Source organism: Calidris pugnax, unplaced genomic scaffold (assembly GCF_001431845.1).
Source record: "Calidris pugnax isolate Ruff unplaced genomic scaffold, ASM143184v1 scaffold435, whole genome shotgun sequence".
NCBI classification, from domain to species: Eukaryota; Metazoa; Chordata; class Aves; order Charadriiformes; family Scolopacidae; genus Calidris; species Calidris pugnax.
In genome coordinates this window covers 3,399,603-3,427,062 of record NW_015091240.1, presented here as the reverse complement: position 1 = coordinate 3,427,062, position 27,460 = coordinate 3,399,603, and the positions used below count along the sequence as shown (strand labels likewise).

At 40.5% G+C, this 27,460-nt stretch overlaps 1 protein-coding gene across 1 annotated transcript in view; it reads left to right on the top strand.

The window, feature by feature from the left end:
* The window catches only part of MUC5AC (mucin 5AC, oligomeric mucus/gel-forming), a 44,510-nt gene that overhangs the window by 4,417 nt on the left and 12,633 nt on the right, over positions 1-27,460 (top strand). The window contains exons 4-32 of the mRNA XM_014959947.1: positions 365-626; positions 1,673-1,787; positions 2,262-2,352; positions 2,749-2,861; positions 3,343-3,559; positions 3,903-4,028; positions 5,059-5,176; positions 6,018-6,156; positions 7,817-7,927; positions 8,342-8,411; positions 9,201-9,338; positions 9,423-9,587; positions 10,295-10,389; positions 11,321-11,447; positions 12,001-12,256; positions 12,856-12,905; positions 13,530-13,630; positions 13,759-13,910; positions 14,459-14,597; positions 14,698-14,811; positions 15,133-15,312; positions 15,756-15,995; positions 16,586-16,742; positions 17,334-17,462; positions 17,796-17,937; positions 19,220-19,263; positions 19,363-19,569; positions 20,845-26,754; positions 26,939-27,162. Of these exons, the coding sequence (XP_014815433.1) occupies positions 365-626; positions 1,673-1,787; positions 2,262-2,352; positions 2,749-2,861; positions 3,343-3,559; positions 3,903-4,028; positions 5,059-5,176; positions 6,018-6,156; positions 7,817-7,927; positions 8,342-8,411; positions 9,201-9,338; positions 9,423-9,587; positions 10,295-10,389; positions 11,321-11,447; positions 12,001-12,256; positions 12,856-12,905; positions 13,530-13,630; positions 13,759-13,910; positions 14,459-14,597; positions 14,698-14,811; positions 15,133-15,312; positions 15,756-15,995; positions 16,586-16,742; positions 17,334-17,462; positions 17,796-17,937; positions 19,220-19,263; positions 19,363-19,569; positions 20,845-26,754; positions 26,939-27,162 (9,932 nt within the window). The remainder of the gene's footprint in view (positions 1-364; positions 627-1,672; positions 1,788-2,261; positions 2,353-2,748; positions 2,862-3,342; positions 3,560-3,902; positions 4,029-5,058; positions 5,177-6,017; positions 6,157-7,816; positions 7,928-8,341; positions 8,412-9,200; positions 9,339-9,422; positions 9,588-10,294; positions 10,390-11,320; positions 11,448-12,000; positions 12,257-12,855; positions 12,906-13,529; positions 13,631-13,758; positions 13,911-14,458; positions 14,598-14,697; positions 14,812-15,132; positions 15,313-15,755; positions 15,996-16,585; positions 16,743-17,333; positions 17,463-17,795; positions 17,938-19,219; positions 19,264-19,362; positions 19,570-20,844; positions 26,755-26,938; positions 27,163-27,460) is intronic.

Sequence of the window (27,460 nt, the reverse complement as noted above, 5' to 3'; positions counted from 1 at the left end):
GGGTGCAGCTATGAGTGGCCTTCCGTAGTAGGAGTATCAGCTAGTTTTAAATTAACTTTAAATTGGTTTTATGGTGAAACTTTAGAATTTTGTACATTTAGGAAAGGATTTCTAGAATATGGCTGTCAGCAGAACCAGAACATTGCACAGAGTGACCTGGGAGGTCTCTCCCAATCTTCGACACCATATCCCTGGGCAGAACAGATTAAACACAAAAGATAACTGAACTATATATATAACAGGAAGGAAAACAGAAGATACTGGTTTTAGACAGAGGCTAGTGAAAGAAAGGGGAAAAGCAGCTAAAAGGAGAGTATCTACAGTAAATGACAGAAAATTCTTACTGCTTATTTTGAATCCACAGCTGGCAACCCCTCTCACAATGGCCGTGTGTGCAGCACATGGGGTAACTTCCATTTCAAGACGTTTGACGGGGACATCTTTTACTTCCCTGGGGCCTGCAATTACATCTTTTCATCCAACTGCAAGTCTCCCTATGAGGACTTTAACATCCAGATTAGGCGTACAATGGTGGAAAATGCTACCATGATCACTCGCGTCATCATGAAACTGGAAGGAGCAGTGATTGAACTGACCCGTGGCACTGTCCGGCTTGATGGCAAATCGTACGTTCATAACTTCAAATTTCCATCATTGCTATTGCTCTCACTGGGCTCTTTGAGTGAGCATACCTTTCCCTCATCTGATCTCACATTGCTCCCAAGCAGCTGGAGGGCTCAGGTACTTCCTGAAATACCAACAAAATTTAAAGGTCCTGATAGTGAGCTAAGTGCCACTTCTGCAGATTATCCGTGTGTCCATTTTGTTCAGATGAGCTAGATCCCAGATGCTGCCCCACTGCTGCAATTTTGTGTGTACATACCCAATTGAGTCTATAAACTGAATTCAGTCAAAGTGTAAGGTTTTTACACCCTTTAAGTTTCTACTTTCCACTAATTTTACCAGAACACGATCCTTGAGAGGAAGTTTTGACGGCTTTTGTCCTTGCACTGAACAGTCTGCACTTCAGCAGTGACTGCAGCTTGTACATGTGCTTATTTAAAATTAGCCACTCTGGAAACTTGCTATCTATGTAGCAATGGTAGCACTGACTTTGGCATAGGGTGTGAAACCTGTCCAAAAGGCTGGGTAAATATTTGGGCAGCTATCCCACAGTGAGTTGTGTATTATAGCAGCTACATATAGTGAGCTAGTCTAAAGGTTATCTTGGGTACACCTTTGTGAATAGCACTCATGTCACAGAAAGCCTAAAGAGTATATCCTTTTATTATCAAGGGTTTTAAGGAGTAAATAGCAATATCCTGAAGCATACTGCCCACAAAACAGAACCTCCCTTTTTTGACAGCACTTCTTTGAACAATACAACCAAAGACACATGCCAACATTTTACCTAGCAAAACATCATTAAGGGAGATAGCCAAAACGAACAGCAGGGAAAGCAAGGCTGATCCATTTGACAATGAGAAACAATTGCACAGGAAACAGCCAAAATGTAGCAAACTTGCTCTGTCTGCATTTAGTTAATGCTCTGACTGATTTCATCACCCATGTATGTTGAAGCTTTTTGAAGAGAATGAGGAAAGCTATCAGTATGGATATTCAATGGATATTCTGTTCCTACCCCCACTGAATTATGGTGATCTTTCCCCAGAGTTCAGATGCCCTACAGCCATATGGGAGTCTTCATAGAGAGAAGTAACAGCTATTTGAAAGTTTCTGCCAAGTTAGGACTGACCTTCCTTTGGAATGAAGAGGATGCTCTCCTGGTAAGAAAAGAGAAAAAAAACATGGCAGAAAGCCTGTGTTTTAAAAACAGTCTGTTTACATCTTTGCAGTCTTAATCAACCAGGCAGACATTAATTACTTTTGGATTTGTGTCCATTTTTAGTATATTGTTCTGTCTTCCAGTCTTCTTCTAATTTCCCTTTTTTTTTCCACAAACCTCAGCTCAGGATTAATAGATGCCCAATTAGAACATCCCCACCTCACAGTGAAGTACTCCTCAGATTCCAGACCTGACAATGTGTTGTTCACAGCCCCAGAGATGAAATAAGACCAAGTTTTTCTTGATGGTCACTGCTGTCCTTCCCAATGGTGCCTGCTTGGTTACCCCATGGCAACCTGCACAGCACACATATGTCAAATTTAGAATACATAAGTAATGTTGATGCAGGCTGTGTTGCTAACCATCAAGGCCAACATTACTATTAACCTAAGCTCTCTTTCCTCATTTCTTTTAGGTGGAACTAGATAAGAAATATGCAAATCAAACTTGCGGACTTTGTGGGGACTTCAATGGAATTCCAATTAGCAATGAATTTATTTCAGAGAGTAAGTAATAAAAAGCACTATTAAGTATTGGCACTTCTTTTTTCTATTATTTAGCAGTGTACTGTAACATACGTCATGGGTTGTATTAACTTTAAAACTAGTGATAGTTATTTATGTATTTTTACGATGTCAGTTATGTATGGAGTCAGGGCTTTGAGATGTATTAGGCTGCTTTCATTACTGTTAGATCTTTTAAGACCTGACATAGGAAACTTTCTACTTGTTTTCAATAGTTAGGATCCAGTTCACGTCTATCTTCTTCATCTCCTTTTGCCTTTCATATTATAATTGTATTATTTGATAATCACTGCTCATGTCATAATGGATAGTGTCACAAAAGAAAATATCTCCATGCAACACTAAATGTTATTCTAATATTTGGACTGTTTTTTACAGAGACAAAACTGACTCCCATACAGTTTGGAAACAGGCAGAAGATGGATGGACCAACAGAGCAGTGTGCAGATCCTGTTCTTCCTGCAGTTCCGGTGAACTGCTCAGCTGAATTTGTAAGAACTTTTCTCTCAAAATATGTTTTCTCAGTGTAAAATACATTATTCCTGTGTTCAGGGAAAATTTGGTAGAATTGGAAAAAATATAGCATGAATATGACTCAACCATAAGTCTAGAAAGAAAATTCTTCTAAATTTAATTTTTTATTCTTTACTAAAGTGAATGCTAAAAAGTTGCATTCCCCTTCCAAGACAAGACTGGATATTTTCATGAAAGAGAAATTCACTGAGTATGTCCTAATATAAAGAAATTCTATAATGCTTGGGAAGTTATCTGAACTGAAAGCAACTCAAGTTATGGGAAGATACCAGAGTTAATCAAACAAGTTTCATATGTACTTGCCCTTTTGTTATACTTTTCCCTAATATCTGCTTATGGCTACTGTTGGACAGGCTTCTGGGCCAGAGGGACCTTTGGCCTTAGAGAATTAGTTTCATATTTTCTGAACATGCTTTACTTCTCTCTTTTCTCTCCTAGGCTTCTATCTGTGAAACAGTATTAACCAGTAAAGCATTTACAAGCTGTAATGCACTTGTGAATGTTCAGGATTACATTGAAACTTGCATACAAGACCTATGCCACTGCGATACCTCTATGGCTGACTTCTGCATGTGCAACACCTTTGCTGAATACTCCCGGCAGTGTGCTCATGCAGGTGGTCAGCCTCTGAATTGGAGAACCTCAGAACTGTGTCGTAAGTATCTCAGGAAGGGACTTTTACCTGTGCTTACTAGACATAGTATACTTCAAATATGTGATTTTTTTTTCCTGAAGAAGACAGCTGTTTAAAGATGCATGTAATTTTCATGAAATTGGTTTTAACTTGAGCATACTTAAGACTTCAGGAATATGCAAGCATAGAGGATTTTGCATTGGTAAGGTTTTTCAATATGTATCCAAACGTCTAAAATGTTGCAGCCTCTACTTCAATCAGGATTCCCAATTATATCTTGATAAAAGACATCCTAAATTGCAAATACCATTTTCTCAACATTTCAAAGGAAAAGTCAGTATTATGATATTTCTTCTGCTTTCAGCCAAATCATGTCCTTTCAACATGCAACACCACGAGTGTGGCTCCCCCTGCTCTGACACATGCAGCAACCCGGAACGATCTGCACTTTGTGAAGATCATTGTACAGATGGCTGTGTCTGTCCTCCAGGCAAGCTTATTTCCTGCCCTTTTCTCATAGCCAAAACTGCTAGAACACTTTCCTGTACCTGTTTAACTACTTCCCTACTCTGTATCATTCTCATCACATCATTATAGTTATTATCGTCAAAGTAATAACTAGATTTGTTCCTTGATATGCACCATTTCTATTCAGATTACTAAAAATGCCCTTTTAAACAATAAACATACCTGAGACATGTAGATAAGGACTGAACTGAGAATAAGACACTTTGCTCCTAACAATAATAAGAAGAACTCTATTCTCAGCATCCATATTCAGTTCACAGAAAGTATGTAATGTTTAATCACATTTTGCCCACAATGATAACTCCTGGTGTTAGCGAGCTGTGATTGGTTCTCTGATTCTCCAGATTACAAAACCCTTCCTGTCCCATATTGCATGTCTTAACAACAAGGAGCTGAGAGAGCACTAGTCGATGTGGTAAATCTGGTGCTTCAGAGAATTACACATGTGAACTGAATATCAGCACAAGACAAACAATGCAATTGTGTTCTCTTTGTGCACACTTACTTCTGGGGCTGAAATTGTTGCTGTTGTGAGTGACTGATGGTAGAATCTTCACCGCTTACAGCTCTTCTGCACATTCTCCATGATGTCTCACCGAATTCACCATTGCTTTTTTTGTGTAATATCCTTGACTTCTCTTAGATAACCCTCTGCCTTTGGGTATAAAAATATTTACAATATGAATATGTCCCTGGGCAGTCTTACAAATGATTCATCTATTTCACCTCATTATCTAGTAAATATAATCTTACTTCCAATCTAATGAAGTCCATAATAGAAAGGTATTTCCCTAGAAGTCTCTTTTGATCACCCTAAAATTTTAGATAGGGTTCAATAGCTCTTCAACCCCTACATAACTGGCATCCTATTATTTTAAAGTACTTTCTATCAATTTTCTGAGTAAAGCAGAAGAAATGGTATCTGCCAGATACGTGTACAAAAGCAGGTTCTGCAGTGCACAGAATGAGTAACAAACCACTTCTTTCCCTAGGAATGGTATTTGATGACATTAATGGTGCTGGCTGTATTCCCCGTAAAGAATGCCACTGTACCTATGAAGGTGAAACTTATGCTCCTGGTGCCTCCTTCTCATCTAAATGCAGATCATGGTAACATACTCCCTTTCTCATACTTCTTTTTCAGATGTATTACCTCAACACTTTGAAGACAGGGAAAAATAACTAATTTCCCCTCAAAAAGAAATGAGGAACTACTTATCAGCTGAATTACCTTGATTACACATTTTTAGAGGATGTTTCATCTCTGTTTTCTTCCACACTTAGAAGCAAAAATTTAAATTTAGATGTAGGTACTCCAATTTCAAGACCAATCAATTAAAGGAGACAATCAAATTCAAATACTGGAGGTGTTTAAAAATGTGAATTACTGTACGTCCTTTGCAGCGCTACAGTGTAACGCTAAGATACTAATGAAAATACTGTGGAGGAAATGACATTTAGCGACATGTTGCATTAGGCAGAATGGGAGATCATATTTGAGAGGCATGATTGACAGATATGATATACATTTTTTCAATATCACTATAATTACTGAAGTATTATTGCATAAGTTTACATAAATGCAGCTATCTATCTATGAATACAAGAACCACAAACATGCATGCTGTTTTCCAATAAATACTTAACAAGTTTGAAGCTTGAGCCTTGCTAATGGAGATGAAGGGCGATACTTCATATGTAGCAGAATGGATGCCAGGATCATCAGGACTGAATTATATCCAAAGATGAGATATGAACAGCAATATAAAAATTATCACTTATAAAATTGTGCCTACCCCAAACTTATTCTGAGATTTCAAAGCAATGTTCATTTATTTGACAGTATGATTAATGCTTCAAGAGGAAAATTAAGACATCAACTGCCCTTATTGTCTCTTATTTCATTTGTGTTTGTGTTACCCAAGATTACTGAATGCTTTCTTGATTTCAGTACCTGTGTTGGAGGTGAATGGTCTTGTGTGACCCAGTCATGCCTCGGGACTTGCAGCATTGAAGGAGGCTCCCACATTTCAACATTTGATGAGAAATATTATTCCTTCTTCGGAGACTGTAGCTACGTCCTAACCAAGGTAAAAATGAGCCACCATCCTTGCTAAAGCAATATGCTAAAGGAAAACATTGTTATTATATATAATTCTGTTTAATTAAAAATACTGGCAACCACATCAGCTTTCTGAAACTTAGAGGGTAAACATGGAGCCTTAAATGGATTTCAGGGGGCTTTCTGTTAGGGTAATACTAAATAAACATATTGTAGTAGTTTTGCATTCTTTGATCATTGTTTAAGAATTGCACTGAGTTTTTAGGTTCCATGAAGCAATCTACATGCTTCCCATTATTTTTTTAATTAAATATTGCCTGTCTGGTGTTTTATAATTACTTCTTTCCAAACAATGTGCTTATTATATCCATTGCTGCTGTCCTTTTGTGACAGTTAATATATTCATAATGCAATTATTATTATTCAGAATTCATGGGAGAGGATTTATTTCATTAAGATGATCAACCTTCCAAATAGTAAACATAGACTCTAGAGTTTAAAAGCAAAAAGCTAAAAAGTTAGACAAGTATTTTAAAACCTGAATTAGAAATTGATGACTTATAAAAATACTTACAATTTACTGGAGTTTTTAGATTAGTAGGGACTGAATTCTAAGTAGATATACCTGAAATAATGACTACAAATTTACAGATTTCAGAACCCTAGGTATTTTGGTGTTTATTTGTACTGGATGAGTTATTGAAACATTTTCATAAAGACTTCAGATTAAATAAAATCCGTTCTCAAAAATCTCAAACTGAATGTTACAGAGAAAGAGAACCATAAAAACTTAGAAATGAGCTAAAGTGAGGTAATTTAGAAATAGATTAAGCTAAATCAATTAAATGTTCTGATGAGATTCACAAGCTCAATTCACAATGGGAGCATAGATCTGACTTATAAGTTAAATTCCCCTTTTGGCACTAGCATATAAAATTAGATTCAGAGGTCTGGAGGTTCAGAAAACCCCTGAACATGGACACAAAGGGTCAAAAAGCCCAGAGTTCTAACATTAAATTTCCAGATGGCCGTATTCCGGATTTCAGCTGCCCTCAACTTAATCTTCATTATGCCAATAAAGTGATACGACACATTCAGAATCACAGCATTCTGTGTGTTTGCCTGTAACATTTTGGTCATTAGGTACACTCTGAATATAGCTCACAGAACGCAGTCCATTGAAAATCAGAACCAAGAGAAAAACTGAATTTTGTCTTTATTCAGTAGCTTAATGAATGCTTAATGCATTTCCTATCTGTTAAAAGTATGTCCGAATCACCAGGCTCTTTATTAATCTGTTCAGTACGGAAGAGAGTCAAATCAATTTGTCTTCACTCCCAGGTAAACACCATAATCAAGGGGCAAGAAAGGCACACTTCCTTCTTCTTTAGCGTTTTAAACTAGCATTACTTAAACATTAAGAAGTTTCAAAGTTCAGCTTAATATGCTTAAATTTCCCTTGAATGTCTGAAGTAATGGATAGCTTCCACTGTGCAGGCTGCATGAATGCCAGCTTATTTGGTGACTGTGTACTTATATGTAAGAACATACGAGCAGGGAGAAAAGGAATAAACCACATTTTAAAAGATTTACTTTACTAAAAATGCCATTTGAGTGTGAAACTTTTAAACTTAACTATTTTAACATAACAAATCCTTTTAACAATATATTTTGTTCTCTTCTTCTAGCTCTGTGACAGCAATGAATTCACTGTTCTGGGAGATATCCACAAGTGTGGCCTGACTGATACTGAGACATGCCTCAAGGGTGTAGCCGTCAGCCTAAGTGGAGGACAAACTGTAAGTAGCAAATGTAGACACCTAACATTCTGCAGGAATGTTTTCAAAGCTTAGTAGACAAGTAGTTTGCAAATGACACATAATAGCACAGATAGGAAATCTGCACTGATTTTTAAATTTTATTTCATTTGAACATTATTCAAAGAAAGACTAAGAATAAAGTAGGTACATTGACTGTCAAGATCCTCATAGTTTTGTCATTTAGTTTTATTTGGGCTTTTGCTTGTTTGTTTTGGCAGTCAATGAACAACAGTCATAAAGACTAAAGAAATAGTATAGGAATGAGAATATCATTACAGTGTCCCCCCACTTTTTTTTCCCCTTTATCCTGAACAATACTACATAGAAAACATTTGGAAAGTGTTTTGCCTTTTCTAAATATGCTTGACAATCCCTGTCTTTTCCTGGGGACAGAACATTGTGATCCAGCCTTCTGGCAGTGTATTTGTGAATATGATCTACACACAGCTGCCATTCTCTGCAGGTAAGCTCCCTTGGAAGAGTTCTGTGATGTTTCTAATTTTTTACTTTAAAATGTTATTACATTGGTTAATTGAAAGTCATATTCTACCTTTGGTTACACTACAGCAAACCCAAGTTACCCTAGTAGAGCATAGTCTCTCATTTTTAAAGTAATAGGGTTGCCCATTCAACTCTTAAAATTTTAGCAAAAATATGGTCTAATTTTAGCAATATCTAAATTCAAGATATTCAAGCAATTCAAGCAAATAGTATGATTGCACACTTCCAGATCCAAACAGTGCCATAAGAGAGGAAAGAAAAATTTCAATATGCAACAGTACTCCAATATTTCAAATTGTTTAGTTCCCTGCGTTCCCTCTGTCCTTTTGCTCAGTGCACATTCATCACTGGAGAGTTTCTCTCACGCTGGTTCTTCTCGGATACTACTCTACCCAAAGAGAAAGCAAACCATGAAAGGACAGAATAGGTCCAGGTTAGAGTCTACCACTAAATCATGCTATATGATTTTCATCAAGCAAAAGTGGTCTTTTAAATAGCAACAGAAGTGTTTGTTCTTCCCCTCATTTCAAAACACTTGAAAGAAAGCAGAGGTGTTTTATACATTTGTTGTTTAGGGAAAAGGCAGCTGTTTTGCTGCTGGATTTTAAATCCTAGAAGGATCATTTTCCCTCAGTTCTTCAGAAATTAGCATCATATCAAACATATCTGTAGAATCCCTCTATATGATGAACAGTCATTTCAACTGCTCATGTCATATGAAATTATAACTCTTATATTCTTATGACCCTAGCAAATGTCACCATCTTCAGACCATCATCTTTCTTCATCATTCTGCAAACAACTTTTGGTCTTCAGCTACAGGTTCAACTTGTGCCTGTCATGCAACTTTTTATAGACTTAGACCCATCACACAAAGGGCAGACCTGTGGTAAGTGATCTTACTGTAACAACTACCTTCATCAGTAGGCTTCATTCTGCAGGAGACTTTCACAGCCCATCTGCTTCTTTTTAGGTCTCTGTGGAAACTTCAATGACATGCAGACAGATGATTTCAAAACCACCAGTGGTGTAACAGAGGGTACTTCAGCTGCCTTTGGCAATACTTGGAAAACTAGGGCTGATTGTCCTAATGTCAAAAACACCTTTGAGAACCCGTGTTCTGTCAGCATACAAAATGGTAAGCTCAGTATATAGTAACCTCTTCTATTCTCTTCTAAGATGGAAAGAAGGAATAAACTGGTCAACCACCAAGCATTTATCCAAAATAACAGTGGACCATTTACACACATGCTAGTTTACTCAGTTGACACTAGAAGTCTTCAATTAATAAATAATAACTAGGATAATATTTTGGATCTTCAACAATATTCCTTTGGATAAAGAAAGCAAGTGCATTCCCCAACTTACTTAAGGGAAACTGGAACCATACAGTATATCAGGGATCCGTTCCTGGAAAGGGCTGATTGTCATCATCAAGAAAAAAGCTATACATAGACCCACTGAAGGTTGAACTAAGTGTGGTCCTTCCACTTTTAAACTGATAACGAGGCTTAAAATTCAGAGCTTCATAGCTCTCAGGCTCCATTTCAGCCAATGAAAATGTAATTTTTGAGCATTCACAAGCTACTCTTGTTTTCTGAGGTGAACTAGTGTATTTTTAATTCACAATGTGAACCTTCTTTTTCAAAATTCATCTAAGATATATTAAGAGCATTCAGTCTATGAAGAGTTCACATTTCTGTATAGAGGAAGAGAAAGACTGTTTTTTTCAGCAAACGCAGAGCTGAATTCTATTGTAAAGTTAAGTTTCTGCAGGAAGTAGAGTTACACTGAGACAAGAGTTTAGACAGTGAAGTGCAATCTTACTGTGTTTTTAATTCACAGACCAGTATGCTCAGCACTGGTGTGGAATGCTCTCCGATACCACAGGACCTTTTGCTGAATGTCACTCAACAGTGAATCCAGAAGTTTACCAGAAGGTATTTGGCTCTTAACTTTTCCCCATTTTAAAGAAAAAGACTCCGATTCCTGATACTAACACCGAGAAAATAGCTTGCCAATTGGGAGGAGATGCATTCATGACAGTTCTTTTCAAGCCAAGGGTTTGTTTTTATCTACATGACTTAATAATTACTGCTTTGTAAAGGTACCCTTTTTCTATTTCCAGGAGGATAAACTTACAGGTATATTCCTGCTGCCCATATTTTTAGGTACTAAACGCGCAAGCTAGGAACTTGGACTCCCTGAACTTCTTATCAAAGGAAAAAGCTGTCCCTTCTGAGATATAAGGAAAGCTTTAGTCAGAATATTAACTAGCACTGTGCCTAGTAGCTCTGAACTGCTCTCAGAAGGCTTCTGCATATATCCAAGACAAGGCAAGAAATGTGTGTAAGAAGCAACAAAGAGATTTAGATAAGATGTGATCAAAAATGTTCCAGGAATTCAAGGTGATGAAGCTCTGGAACAGACTGTGTGGGGACTTTACAAAGTCTCCCTGCTACTGGAAACGTGTAAGATTATGTTCAACAAACATCTTCTGGAATGATAACATTATAGTGACCTTGCCTGGCATAGCAACATATTAAATGAGTTCTTGTTTTCTTCACTCTGATGCAGAGAGCCCAAGCTCCTAAGCCCAAACCCTAGAAGTTGGGTGGCATCAAATACCCTCTACTTGTTCTAAGAAGCCTACCAACACCTGAAAAATTGAAACAGAACAAGAAAAAATAAAAATAGTTCAAAGCTGTGGCTCTGATTACTCACTCTCCTTACAAATAATCTTTATTGAAAGTGCTCGATGAAATCATCAACACTCACTTTAGCTCTAATGAACATGACACTCTAAAAAGTACAGAGCGCCATGGTTTTAATGTGACAATCTCATGATCATATGTCATCCTCTGTCCCTAGAACTGCATGTTTGACACATGCAACTGTGAGAAGAGTGAGGACTGCATGTGTGCTGCCCTTTCTAGCTATGTCAGAGCCTGTGCCGCTAAAGGAGTTCTCCTCACTGGATGGAGAAGCAAAGCTTGCAGTAAGTTCTATTTCCCTTTGCCTCCTGAACATGATCATTGAGAAGTCCTCACACAGTAGCTCTCAGGGATTCCCATAGCAAATTGTGTTAAAATATATTTTAAGTACAATTTGCAGAGGAATAGAATACCACAAAAGACAAGCAGTAGGCAGAGAAACATAAAAAAGAGATTTTGTTAGATTACTAGCTCAGAACCAGCAGAAGCAACATGGACCTCAATATCTTTGCAATAAGAATAAACTAAGTAGAGTGTTTCTTAATTTATTTTGACAAAAAATATAAAAGTAGCAATGAAGAAAAAAGACACTATGCATTAAAATAATTGAACTACTTTCTTTTTTTTAACCTGAACAAAATATTTGTATTCATGACACATTTATAGGGGAAAACTCTGCCCTAGCAGTACAAAATAATTACACTATCGAGGATATCAGTAAAGTACATGTACATACATTGCCATGTTTATCATATATACTTTATCTCAAACACTGCATTTATACCTATATAAATTCTTAAATGACCTGCAAATGTATCTCAACTTTTTACTCTCAAGCAAAATACACCACCTTGTGTCCGAAATCCTTGAAGTACACTTACAATGTCAATTCCTGCCAACCCACCTGCCGGTCTCTGAGTGAGCCTGATGTCACATGTAGTATCAAGTTTGTTCCAGTTGATGGCTGTACCTGCATAAATGGAACCTACATGGATGAAAGTGGCAAATGTGTGCCTGCTGCTAGCTGCCCTTGTTACTACAAAGGAATGCCTCTGTCTTCTGGAGAAGTTATTCATGATAATGGTGTTGTCTGGTAAGAGATTTGTAAACAAAGAAATGAGATTGGATATAGGCAATCATGAAACCACATATACATTATTCAATCTATTCCCATCAAATGCATTTCTCTCCCTAAGAATTTCAATACAAAAAATCACAGATCCTTAAAAATTGTTAGGGCTATTCATGTTTGGAAGATCATACTTAGACTACCACAGAAATTGAACAAACTATACTGTGGTGGGTTAGCCTTGGCTAACAGCAAAACTGCCACCCAGTCAGCCAGTCACTCATTCCCCACCACACATACTGTTCTTACCCGTGGCTGTAAAATACTTGTTCGCTGGTGAAAGGTACTTGATAATTCCATTAAAGATTATTCCCATTATGAATGGAATCTGAATTATTCTGGGGGACAGTTTTTATCTAGGCAAATGGACAAAGCAAACCTATATTTATATAGAATATACTTGTATTTTGGTCTGCTCGAATATAAAATATTTTTGAATAGTACAAACTATTCTGATAAAGGACACATTTTCACTGTTTTATCACAGTAATTTTTCATTATTTCAAATTCATTAGGAAATGAGGAAAAGCAAAAACTTATCCATTTGCTTTTTTTTATAATAGCACTTGCACCTATGGAAAGCTGAGCTGCATTGGAGAGAAACCTGAACCAGGTAACATATCACTTAAGGTTTTTTTAACTCTCTGTTTCCATTTTCACTCTTTTCAGTCCTATCTTTTTTTTTTTTTGGTCATAATGATGCAAATTGTACAAGTCTGAAATCAAACAAGAAAATGAACTGATGACTTGTGTGATGTAGCCGATATTTTGAAATATATAAAGAAACACTATCTTACATTTCAAATGGCTGACATAAGTTATAACCCTCTGCATTAACATGGGAAAAGAGTAGTTGGTCACTTCACTGAATGTGAGGAGAAAACTGACTACATTTTAAGTAAAATAAAAGTGCTAAAACAAAACAAAAAACCAAAGCAAAGCAAAGCAAACCATTATCTTTTTTCTTGGTTGGTTTTTTTTTCTGAAAGGAAGTTTTTCACAAAACTGACTAAACACTAATTTCCATGAGTAGTCCAAGCATAAATAAAAAAAAGCAGATGAGCATAACTTCAAAACATCATTCAGTTTCTCTTTCTGCTCAAATGCATTTTATTAAGGTACACATGCCTCAGACAGGATTATTTTAATTTTATTTTTCTTCAATTTGCATTAAGGAAACACAAAGATATAAGTACATGGCTGATCTCACCTTTCTCATGGCTTTTCTCCCTTTCAGTCTGCGTACCTCCCATGGTCTACATTGACTGTGGCAATACCACTGCAGATACGATAGGAGCGGGATGCCAGAAAAGCTGTCAGACTCTAGATATGGAATGCGTAAGTATAGATTCTTTATACCCAGTTGAAAGCATTTTGAACTATATCTCTTCTACAATTACCAGCTGCAGCTGGACTCTTCCATCAGGAAAATCTTTCAAGTCATGTTTTCTATGTCGTCCTTACAGTACAGAACCCAGTGTGTCTCTGGCTGTGTATGTCCTCATAACCAAGTGTCAGATGGCAAAGGTGGCTGTATAGCTCCGGAAGATTGTCCATGTGTTCACAATGGGAATTCCTACAGTCCAGGAGAATCAATCAGAGTTGGCTGTAACAACTGGTAAGGGCATATTGAAAAATATTATTGTCAAGCATCTGAAAAGGAATAGTTTAAGCTCTAGGTGAATTACAACAGTTCACTCTAGCAGTATCAAGATTTATAGTAAGGAATCCTACATAAGATGATCCGCTTAGTACCTAAAAAGCAAGCTCTACCTGTTTTTTATAATAGCACATAACACAGAAATTACAAGTGGTCAGAAGAACAATACAGTTTGGATGTTGTCATATTCACTCGAGTCAAGAAAGCTTTTTTCCTTTCAGGCAATCCCTACATTTTAATACATCCAACAAGATTTTGAAATGTGAAGGATTTAAAGTATTTTCTAACCAAAATTATTCATGACATCAGGAACTAACACAATCTTTGAGTAAATCCCAAAGTTTCTTGAGCTATGCTGCATTTCTGAGAATAAACAAATCTTGTTTTTCCGTTATAAGCTTACAGCATTTTAAAATCAGATTGACATACATGCAGGAACGTACATATATCTACATTGTGTGTATGGGGTTTTTTTTTACATTTGGAGTGCTTTTTGTCTTGTGTAGTACATGTAGAAACAGAAAATGGCACTGTTCCGAGGAACCTTGCCTGGAAACCTGTTCTGTTTACGGAGATGGGCATTACACCACCTTTGATGGCAAACGCTTTGATTTTGAAGGAGATTGTGAATATGTTCTGGTCCAGGTAACATAGTCTTTCCCAGATTTTTGGACTATCAAAGTACCCTTCATTTTACATATGGCCATGTAGCAAGTTAACACTGAATATCATTCCACTGTTTCAGAACTACTGTGGTCAACAAGGTATGAATCAGGGAACCTTCAGAGTCATCACTGAGAACATTCCATGTGGCACTACAGGAACCACCTGCTCTAAATCTATTAAAGTTTTCTTGGGGGTAAGTATTTGCTTTAATAAGTTGTATGCCAGGTCTAATGTGCCAGAAGGACACAACAAGCTGTCCCGGATAGACTGCATCATGAAAGTGTCCTCCAAGACAGTGAAAATGTTCTTTGCTCACTGCCAATGATTCTGCTCTCTGCAAGAGAAAGGAAAGAGGGAATTCTAAAGAGAAGTTGCTTAACATGAGTTTGTTGAACAGAACCATTTTTATGATAATAAAGTTATTATTTCCATAACAGTTACTGGCAATATATAAAACCATACCCAATAGATGACTTTTTTAATTGGCCTCTAACTTTTTCTTTTCCTGTCCTAGAACTATGAGTTGGTACTCAGTGATGGACACTCTGATGTCATCCAGAGGACACCTGGAGGAAAAATGCCATTCCAAATACGTTCCATGGGCATCTACCTGGTGGTTGACACTACTGTTGGCCTGATACTCATGTGGGACAAGAAAACCAGTATATTCATCAAACTTAGTCCCAGCTTTCAGGTAAATTTTAAAATCCAAAGCCTAGATAAAATTATTTCTGAAAGATATTCATGTTATCTGTCAAAGAAAAAAATGGAAATTTAGGCTGTAACCAGAAGACTGAAAGAGCAACGATTGCATATTACTATCCTTGTACCCTTGTTTACTAACATTGTGTACTACACATTTTCCCCAAAGTATGTTATTCAGGAATGGCATAACAGCAAGTACATCAATAGCTTTCTCTATGAAAAGCCCTCACTGATGAGGTATGTTCAGGACTAGATAAAACTAATTAGCTCAATACTAAAAACAAACCCCATTAATCTAGTCTGCTTCCTATCCTTATCCTTTCCAACAAGTTAGAGGCATCTCTTCATGAAAGGTATTTTATGAAAACGATCAGAGATACTGAGAAGCTGTACCTTACTGATCTTTGTCATTTTGTATTTATCTCCATGCAGGGACATGTCTGCGGACTTTGCGGAAACTATGATGGCAATGGAAACAATGACTTCACTACTCGCAGTCAGTCTGTGGTAGGAAATGTGCTGGAGTTTGCCAATAGCTGGAAAGTGTCTTCTAGTTGCCCAAATGCCAATCGTACCAAGGATCCATGTACTGCGAACCCATACAGAAAAGCCTGGGCACAGAAGCAATGCAGCATCATTACCAGTGAAGTGTTTGCAAAGTGTCACTCCCAGGTATGACAAAAACCTCTGTCTTAAATTCTCTTGAGCCAGAGATTACATTAATTTTTACGTGGGATAGCTGAAAAACAAACTAAAATACACTTTGCAATGCTTGAGAAAGTGAAGTCAGACCAATTTCCAGGAAGACTGCATAGGGAGTGTTTTCACTTCCATTTTCTCAGCTTGTGCCTTGAACTAGTATGCTAAAGAAATAGATAGTTGGGTTGGGTTTTTTTGATATAAAGGACAATGACGGATAAATCTCAGGATACTTTTATTTTCTAATGGCATCATTTTCTGCTAATATAAATATCAGCCACCTGATATATATGGCTGTGTGCTAGCTTGTACTAATGGAACAGTATTATTTTTGCAAATGTATTTTCAGCATGAAATAGTTCTTAGCATTATGACTTACTAGTAGTAGCTTTGTTATACATTTTCCTCTTGATTGTTCAAAGCATTCTCAGGTTTCTTCCTTTCTTATCTTTCTCACACATACAGAGTTGTCAGTTTCAGATATTTTATTCAGCTTTTTTAGGACAGTGAATGCCTTTTCAAAGAGGACAAATCCATGAAAACTCAAATGTTTTCTACAACAGGTTGAACCAAATGAATATTATCAAGCATGTGTGGATGATGCTTGTGCCTGTGACACTGGAGGAGACTGCGAATGTTTCTGTACAGCAGTAGCTGCCTATGCTCAAGCATGCAATGAGCTGGACATCTGCATTTCATGGAGAACCCCATCTATTTGTCGTGAGTCTCAACCTACTGCTTTTTGAAGGAGTCCAGAGGGAAAGAAAACAGAAGAAATAAGGAAAAACAAGTGGAATGATGACAGAAAGAAGGATAAAATTATATTTGTAGGAGACACTCTGTATTCTAAAAGCAGCAAAAAGACCCCACAAACACAGCTGGGCAAATCAGTGGAAACAAATTTATCTTCTTAAAATGAAACCACTGATAGTAACTTTACCAGTGGTGTCATTAGTATCTGATTTACTTGTCAATCACGATACACAACTGGTGAACTATAATATTAAGTTACTCTCTCACCTGTCTACATCAGGCTCAGTGTAAATAAATATTATTGCATAATAGCTAAAATCAGTGATTCAATTAATTGATTTTTCATGCTTAATGTGTAACTCTGTTCTATGCTTTATAACTTTATTGGTGTCAAAAACTGGTAGAAGTTTAACAATTGTATTAATTTAGAAGTAAGACAATATACTGTTCACGTCCTGTGTGATTATACTGATCACATGGGATTTTTACACAGCAAAACTGAAAGACTGTAGAGCAAAAAAGTCAAAGGTCTTTTTCTGTTGTTTCTTCTTCCTCTAGCTCTGTTCTGTGATTACTACAATCCACAAGGGGAATGTGAGTGGCACTACAAGCCATGTGGAGCCCCTTGTATGAAGACCTGCAATAATCCAAGCGGGAACTGTCTTCATGAGTTGAGGGGTTTGGAAGGTAAACATAATTATGCATGTCTCATTCTACTTATAAAAAGCTAAAATGCAAATTTATATTACTCAGTATATGACATGTTTGTATTAGAAATTATAAGAAGAGATTTTCTAACTAGTATCTTATTCCTTAATGGATCATGAACTTGTTTGGAGTGAAGATAAAGACAGAATGCTCCAAAGCTTAATGTGAAATCAAAGAAATAGCACTAACAGAGTCTGAAATTCAACTTACAAATGAGACAATTTTGGGAGAGCAGATAGATATAAGCAGACTACAGAGTTACTTCTACTTGTGAAAGGCTAGTGTCAAAATAACTCTCATTTTTCATTGCAGGCTGCTACCCACACTGTCCAAAGAATAAGCCCTATTTTGATGAAGAAACCATGACTTGTGTTTCTAATTGTGGTTGTTATGACAACGGAAAAAATTACAAACCAGGAATGCAGATGCCTTCAGAGCAGAACTGTCAATCATGGTAGGATTAGTAAAGATTTTTAAACATTGAGTTTAAAGTTGTGAAACATAATTCATTATGCATTAAGGTTTTTTGTCTGCCAACAGGAACTAGGCCAGTCACGGGCTGCTGAATGATGTCTAATTTTTCTATATTCCCAGGAACTTAAATGATGACATGGTGAAAAATTTTACCACAGAGAGATTAATTTAATATTATTTATTATTTATATATATTTTTTTTACTATTAATTATTCTGTATTCTTAATAAAGTACTTTTAAATTGTTAAATTAAGTAAAACCAAATTAAAATAGTAATATTTGTGGCGATAGTCTGAAAATTTTTAGTAGGATATCCCTAAAATCATTATGTGAAATTATTTAGAAGTTAGTACGCAACTAATCTGCGTAGTTTTGAGCTTGTTTCTGTTACTGCACTGTTACTTGCATATTTGTAACAGCAAGTATTCCCACACATTCTGACAGAATTGATGAGATTCTGGGACAAGTGCTCTAAGCCTTCTATCAAATAGCGCGACGTTAGTAGAACCAGTTATGAAGCAGTTAACACCTGTACCAAGATACCCTTATAGTAGCTACACTTGAATACTTTAAGCAGTGCACCCAGAGTGGCAAAGAGCTTAGCACGAAGCCCACCTAAGCTACCCTACCTTCATGGCATGTTTTGCAGTCCATAGACAGCTTTGCCTGCATCATCTGTGTCACTAACAGCACCAAACCTAACCTGTTAAATACATATCTATATTTACTTAAGTTTATTCACTGTACAGATGCCTTTAGTCACTGTAAATAAATGCAAGATTCAGTTCTTAACAGATAATAAATTCCCTTTAAAAACAGAATGCACTCTTGCATCTTTTGGAAGTCTGATGGAAGTTCTCTGTGTAGACAACATCAACACCTGTGATACAGTGATCTTTTCTCAAGTGATACATTTACTGCACTTTCCCTTCCAAAAAATAAGTGTACCTATCAGGGAGATAACATTTCAAATCACACCTCCCTACATAGTTGCCCAGCCTCCCAAAGCACCAAGAAGGATACTGCATATTTAGTATGCTGACAGAAAATTTGCCTTTCTTGACAGAAGACTGAGTGATCCTACCTAACCTGAATTTGTACAGCAGAACTGAGCAGAACTCAGAGAAGATAGGGTCTTTCTACATTTAAACACATAATGAATAACAAAGGATCAATAGCAAAAAAAAACAATATAGAGACAATAAGATGATATCATGAACCTATATATTGACATTCATCTTCTCCTTTTTTATCTTTTCAGTGAATGCACAAAGAATGGAAAAAAATGCAAATATGATGAATATGGTATGTTGACAAATTTCGTTTTATCTGAATAGGATGCACCTGAGGTACTCTGCTCTGTGTTTCAGGTACCAAGGAATAACGCTCTCTTTTGATTTACAGAATGTGTGTGCATTTATGAGGGACAGAAATACAACTATAAAGATGTGATCTACAATACTACAGATGGCACAGGAGGGTGCATTGTCGCAATCTGTGGTCCCAATGGAACACTTCAAAGGGTTGTCTATGAATGTCCAATCTCAACATCACCCACAACAGCAACCACGTTTCATTTCAGCACTACGCCACCTGCCACTACTTCCACAGGTACATCCTTCATAGGCCATAAAAGCGTGTTCTATTCATTAGTGAGTAAAATACAGCTACAACACCATGCCCACACTCACAACATAAATGAACTAATACATCTTCAAAACAGATGAGAGTAAGTCTCATTTGTTATTAGCATTTTGTTTCAGTCAGTATCTGGTAACCAAATAGATACAAGGAAATAAAAAGAGAAAATAAAAACACTTCTGAAACACCAAAATGGAAAGCACTGCACAGTGGTTTAATACTATTATTTTGCTTATCTTCATAGTGAATGATAAAAACCAGTATCAGACTTATTATCTGTAATTAGAACTATTGCTATACCAGGAATAATCTTTATTGAACAAAAAAGTCATTATTTTTCCTATTAAATTACAGAATTATTCTGTTCTGTAAAATTCCTGGTGGGATTCATGGTATTTATAATTACAGTACTAAGGGGATTGCTCAGATATTGGCAAAGAAATACTGAAATTTTTATTTCTAGAATTTCTGTTTAGCATTCTTCAGGCTGATAATCTCTAATTACTATGGGCACATGTTAAAATATAGAACTACAAGTTTTGAAATCGCAGAAACCTCCAGCACTGCTGGAATTCATTAGTCTTTTTCCAACCATTTCACAATGAGAATTCACCTAGAGAAGCTTATGGACTGTTCTCCAACCAGTGAATGATTTCAAGAGTGACAATGGTAGACAAGAGTGCAGAGGTGCTCATAATGCTGCATTAGATGCCTTTTACTTCAAACGGAGGAACAAAGACGATGCAGCATATTACACGAGGATTCAACTCATTTGGAAAAAAAAAAAAGTACTTATTAATCTTGATGCACAGATGAAATGTTATTCATTCCACTGGATTTGAATCTGGGCTTTGACATTCCAGAGGTATTAATAAATATGAAAACAAGATACAAACGAAGCAACAACACTAAATGAAATCTAAAAAAAAAAAAAAAGATATTTTTTTTCTTTTCCCCAATGCATATAAATTAAGCCCAAGACTTATTTTAGCACTTTGTAAAAGATAGCTGACATTCTCTTGGGAAGCGACAGTTCCAAGAACATCAGTACATCAAATTGCTGGGTGATGGATTTTCCGTGCTACTTCATATTAAATTATAAGTACACTAAACTGATGCACTACAGGCGCACAATGCAAGTAAATGACCTTAGCGAAATTTTCAGGCCATATAATATTATAAAAAATAGAATATCTACAGGAATTAATTTTAAGTTTCAAAGCCTCTTCTTTTTCTCTTTCACAGTGTCACCAACTACATCAGTATGTGTTCGTGAAGTCTGTGAGTGGTCAGAATGGTATGATGGGAGTCTGCAAACCCCTGGCTACGATGGTGGAGATTTTGAAACCTTTGATGATTTGAGAGCTAAAGGTTATGCAGTCTGTAAAGCTCCACGGGCTGTTCAATGCAGAGCAGAGAAATTTCCTGATATACCACTGAAGGACCTTGGCCAAAAAGTAGAATGCAGTACAACAGCTGGGCTTATATGTTACAACAGAGATCAAATTTCAACACTGTGCAACAATTATGAAATCAGAATTTTATGCTGTGTTTTTGTACCATGCTCTTCCACAACACATTTCAGTACATCAATACCGACCACAACAGCAGCTAAGAGCACAGAAACATCAAGTCAAACTGAAGAAACTACATCGTTTTCAACTACTATATCACCAGTTACTACAACTTACAAAACGACAATAGTCACACCTTCATCCACTCATGAAACAACCACTAGCACAACAGAAATGACACCTCCTGTCACAACTTCTCCTTCAACTCCTCTTTGCATTAAAGAAGAATGTTACTGGTCAAGGTGGTATGATGTAAGTTATCCAGGCTCTGGATACAATGATGGAGATTTCGATACAATTCAGAACATTGAAAATAACGGATACAAAGTCTGTGATAAGAGAAAGGCTGTAGAATGCAGAGCAGTAAGATTCCCAAATACACCATATCCCCTACTGGAGCAACACATAACATGTAATACAGAAGAAGGATTGATATGCTACAATAAAGACCAATTACCACCTATTTGCTATAACTATGAAATAAGATTTCAATGCTGTAGAAACATAACAGCACCATGCCACACAACAACAGCACCCCATACAACTACAGAAGAAACAAAAACAACCCGAATTTTCTCTACAACTCTAAGTACATCATCCACGGAAGTAACATCAACACCTGGCTTACAAACAAAGCATGAGACAACTACAGAATCAACAACTCCACCAAAAACAGACTATATACAAAGCAGAATTACATCACAATCAACAACACACAAACAAAAAGAAATAACGACCACAACATTCTCAAGCCCCACGACGACACCTCCCTCATCCTACCCCGTTGAGAGCTACACCACCACCACCACCACATCCACTACCACCTGTGAACCCGAAGTGTGCGCCTGGAGTGAATGGTTCGACGTCGACTTCCCCTCCTCGGGGCCCAACCAGGGAGACTTTGAAACCTACCAGCACATCCGGGCCGCCGGCAAGCAAGTCTGCCAACATCCAAAGGAAATCGAGTGCCAGGCGGAGGACTACCCCGACGTCGCCATCCAACAGGTCGGGCAGGTCGTGCAGTGCGACGTCCACTTTGGACTGGTGTGCAAGAACGAAGAGCAGACTGGCAAATTTAAGATGTGCCTCAACTACAAGATCCGCGTCCTCTGCTGCACACCTAACTACAATTGCCACACCGCCACATCCTTGCCCACCACCAGACCCACCGTCACCACCGTCCACGGGTCAGCCACCACCACCCCAACCTCCACCACTGTAACCACCTCCACCTCCACCACGCAGCCCACCTCCTCTGAAACCACAGCGCAAACCTCCACCACCACCATCACCCCCACTACGACACCTCCCCCATCCTACCCCGTTGAGAGCTACACCACCACCACCACCACATCCACTACCACCTGTGAACCCGAAGTGTGCGCCTGGAGTGAATGGTTCGACGTCGACTTCCCCTCCTCGGGGCCCAACCAGGGAGACTTTGAAACCTACCAGCACATCCGGGCCGCCGGCAAGCAAGTCTGCCAACATCCAAAGGAAATCGAGTGCCAGGCGGAGGACTACCCCGACGTCGCCATCCAACAGGTCGGGCAGGTCGTGCAGTGCGACGTCCACTTTGGACTGGTGTGCAAGAACGAAGAGCAGACTGGCAAATTTAAGATGTGCCTCAACTACAAGATCCGCGTCCTCTGCTGCACACCTAACTACAATTGCCACACCGCCACATCCTTGCCCACCACCAGACCCACCGTCACCCCCTTCCGCGGGTCAGCCACCACCACCCCAACCTCCACCACTGTAACCACCTCCACCTCCACCACGCAGCCCACCTCCTCTGAAACCACAGCGCAAACCTCCACCACCACCATCACCCCCACTACGACACCTCCCCCATCCTACCCCGTTGAGAGCTACACCACCACCACCACCACATCCACTACCACCTGTGAACCCGAAGTGTGCGCCTGGAGTGAATGGTTCGACGTCGACTTCCCCTCCTCGGGGCCCAACCAGGGAGACTTTGAAACCTACCAGCACATCCGGGCCGCCGGCAAGCAAGTCTGCCAACATCCAAAGGAAATCGAGTGCCAGGCGGAGGACTACCCCGACGTCGCCATCCAACAGGTCGGGCAGGTCGTGCAGTGCGACGTCCACTTTGGACTGGTGTGCAAGAACGAAGAGCAGACTGGCAAATTTAAGATGTGCCTCAACTACAAGATCCGCGTCCTCTGCTGCACACCTAACTACAATTGCCACACCGCCACATCCTTGCCCACCACCAGACCCACCGTCACCCCCTTCCGCGGGTCAGCCACCACCACCCCAACCTCCACCACTGTAACCACCTCCACCTCCACCACGCAGCCCACCTCCTCTGAAACCACAGCGCAAACCTCCACCACCACCATCACCCCCACTACGACACCTCCCCCATCCTACCCCGTTGAGAGCTACACCACCACCACCACCACATCCACTACCACCTGTGAACCCGAAGTGTGCGCCTGGAGTGAATGGTTCGACGTCGACTTCCCCTCCTCGGGGCCCAACCAGGGAGACTTTGAAACCTACCAGCACATCCGGGCCGCCGGCAAGCAAGTCTGCCAACATCCAAAGGAAATCGAGTGCCAGGCGGAGGACTACCCCGACGTCGCCATCCAACAGGTCGGGCAGGTCGTGCAGTGCGACGTCCACTTTGGACTGGTGTGCAAGAACGAAGAGCAGACTGGCAAATTTAAGATGTGCCTCAACTACAAGATCCGCGTCCTCTGCTGCACACCTAACTACAATTGCCACACCGCCACATCCTTGCCCACCACCAGACCCACCGTCACCCCCTTCCGCGGGTCAGCCACCACCACCCCAACCTCCACCACTGTAACCACCTCCACCTCCACCACGCAGCCCACCTCCTCTGAAACCACAGCGCAAACCTCCACCACCACCATCACCCCCACTACGACACCTCCCCCATCCTACCCCGTTGAGAGCTACACCACCACCACCACCACATCCACTACCACCTGTGAACCCGAAGTGTGCGCCTGGAGTGAATGGTTCGACGTCGACTTCCCCTCCTCGGGGCCCAACCAGGGAGACTTTGAAACCTACCAGCACATCCGGGCCGCCGGCAAGCAAGTCTGCCAACATCCAAAGGAAATCGAGTGCCAGGCGGAGGACTACCCCGACGTCGCCATCCAACAGGTCGGGCAGGTCGTGCAGTGCGACGTCCACTTTGGACTGGTGTGCAAGAACGAAGAGCAGACTGGCAAATTTAAGATGTGCCTCAACTACAAGATCCGCGTCCTCTGCTGCACACCTAACTACAATTGCCACACCGCCACATCCTTGCCCACCACCAGACCCACCGTCACCCCCTTCCGCGGGTCAGCCACCACCACCCCAACCTCCACCACTGTAACCACCTCCACCTCCACCACGCAGCCCACCTCCTCTGAAACCACAGCGCAAACCTCCACCACCACCATCACCCCCACTACGACACCTCCCCCATCCTACCCCGTTGAGAGCTACACCACCACCACCACCACATCCACTACCACCTGTGAACCCGAAGTGTGCGCCTGGAGTGAATGGTTCGACGTCGACTTCCCCTCCTCGGGGCCCAACCAGGGAGACTTTGAAACCTACCAGCACATCCGGGCCGCCGGCAAGCAAGTCTGCCAACATCCAAAGGAAATCGAGTGCCAGGCGGAGGACTACCCCGACGTCGCCATCCAACAGGTCGGGCAGGTCGTGCAGTGCGACGTCCACTTTGGACTGGTGTGCAAGAACGAAGAGCAGACTGGCAAATTTAAGATGTGCCTCAACTACAAGATCCGCGTCCTCTGCTGCACACCTAACTACAATTGCCACACCGCCACATCCTTGCCCACCACCAGACCCACCGTCACCCCCTTCCGCGGGTCAGCCACCACCACCCCAACCTCCACCACTGTAACCACCTCCACCTCCACCACGCAGCCCACCTCCTCTGAAACCACAGCGCAAACCTCCACCACCACCATCACCCCCACTACGACACCTCCCCCATCCTACCCCGTTGAGAGCTACACCACCACCACCACCACATCCACTACCACCTGTGAACCCGAAGTGTGCGCCTGGAGTGAATGGTTCGACGTCGACTTCCCCTCCTCGGGGCCCAACCAGGGAGACTTTGAAACCTACCAGCACATCCGGGCCGCCGGCAAGCAAGTCTGCCAACATCCAAAGGAAATCGAGTGCCAGGCGGAGGACTACCCCGACGTCGCCATCCAACAGGTCGGGCAGGTCGTGCAGTGCGACGTCCACTTTGGACTGGTGTGCAAGAACGAAGAGCAGACTGGCAAATTTAAGATGTGCCTCAACTACAAGATCCGCGTCCTCTGCTGCACACCTAACTACAATTGCCACACCGCCACATCCTTGCCCACCACCAGACCCACCGTCACCCCCTTCCGCGGGTCAGCCACCACCACCCCAACCTCCACCACTGTAACCACCTCCACCTCCACCACGCAGCCCACCTCCTCTGAAACCACAGCGCAAACCTCCACCACCACCATCACCCCCACTACGACACCTCCCCCATCCTACCCCGTTGAGAGCTACACCAACACCACCACCACATCCACTACCACCTGTGAACCCGAAGTGTGCTCCTGGAGTGAATGGTTCGACGTCGACTTCCCCTCCTCGGGGCCCAACCAGGGAGACTTTGAAACCTACCAGCACATCCGGGCCGCCGGCAAGCAAGTCTGCCAACATCCAAAGGAAATCGAGTGCCAGGCGGAGGACTACCCCGACGTCGCCATCCAACAGGTCGGGCAGGTCGTGCAGTGCGACGTCCACTTTGGACTGGTGTGCAAGAACGAAGAGCAGACTGGCAAATTTAAGATGTGCCTCAACTACAAGATCCGCGTCCTCTGCTGCACACCTAACTACAATTGCCACACCGCCACATCCTTGCCCACCACCAGACCCACCGTCACCCCCTTCCGCGGGTCAGCCACCACCACCCCAACCTCCACCACTGTAACCACCTCCACCTCCACCACGCAGCCCACCTCCTCTGAAACCACAGCGCAAACCTCCACCACCACCATCACCCCCACTACGACACCTCCCCCATCCTACCCCGTTGAGAGCTACACCACCACCACATCCACTACCACCTGTGAACCCGAAGTGTGCGCCTGGAGTGAATGGTTCGACGTCGACTTCCCCTCCTCGGGGCCCAACCAGGGAGACTTTGAAACCTACCAGCACATCCGGGCCGCCGGCAAGCAAGTCTGCCAACATCCAAAGGAAATCGAGTGCCAGGCGGAGGACTACCCCGACGTCGCCATCCAACAGGTCGGGCAGGTCGTGCAGTGCGACGTCCACTTTGGACTGGTGTGCAAGAACGAAGAGCAGACTGGCAAATTTAAGATGTGCCTCAACTACAAGATCCGCGTCCTCTGCTGCACACCTAACTACAATTGCCACACCACCACATCCTTGCCCACCACCAACCTTACCACTACTACCACACCTACAGTATGCTGCACCACCACTTCTTCTACCCCTGTCTTAACACCTTGTTTCTGCAGAATTGGGGATGATATTTTTTCACCTGGTTAGTTAATATTTTTTATCATTTATTGTATGTTTTATTTAATGCTTTATTTTCATCACATTTTCCTGATTCTTATTTAATATATTTCCCAGTTTCTCTTTGAATTTTTTTCTACCTAATATGTTTTGGTCTTTTTTCTTTGTTTCCTCTTTTGTATGTTACTCAGTTTTCTTTTTTTTTTCAGGTGACTTGATTTACAACAGAATGGATAGTGATGGATGTAGATTTTATGCCATCTGTAGTCCAACATGTACAGTTGAACGACACACTGCATATTGTAACATCACTACTCCTCTAACCACTAGTTCCCCTGAATGGTCCACCACAACAACCTCAGTGCCTGTTCCTACCACTTCTCAAAGAATTCCATTTCCTGGTTGTGTATCTTCTACTTACCCTCCCCTACAAGTACGTAGTTTCTTTGTTGTGTTTTGTTATGATTACTAACATCAATAGTAAGTTGACACCAGAAATAAAAATGTTGCAGCCTTTAGACTTTCTATGTTCAGGTCACCAGTGTACTCATTACTGGTGATGAGCAACTATCATGTCATAACATTTTTATGTCCTTCTTTATAAATTTTTTTTCATACTGAGTAAGCAAGCCAAAATAATATTTTCTAATTACTTTATTTCTAGTTAAACACTTTCTGATGCAGTACACTGCATAAATAACAAACCTTTTTAGTGTATTAATAGAGGAAGT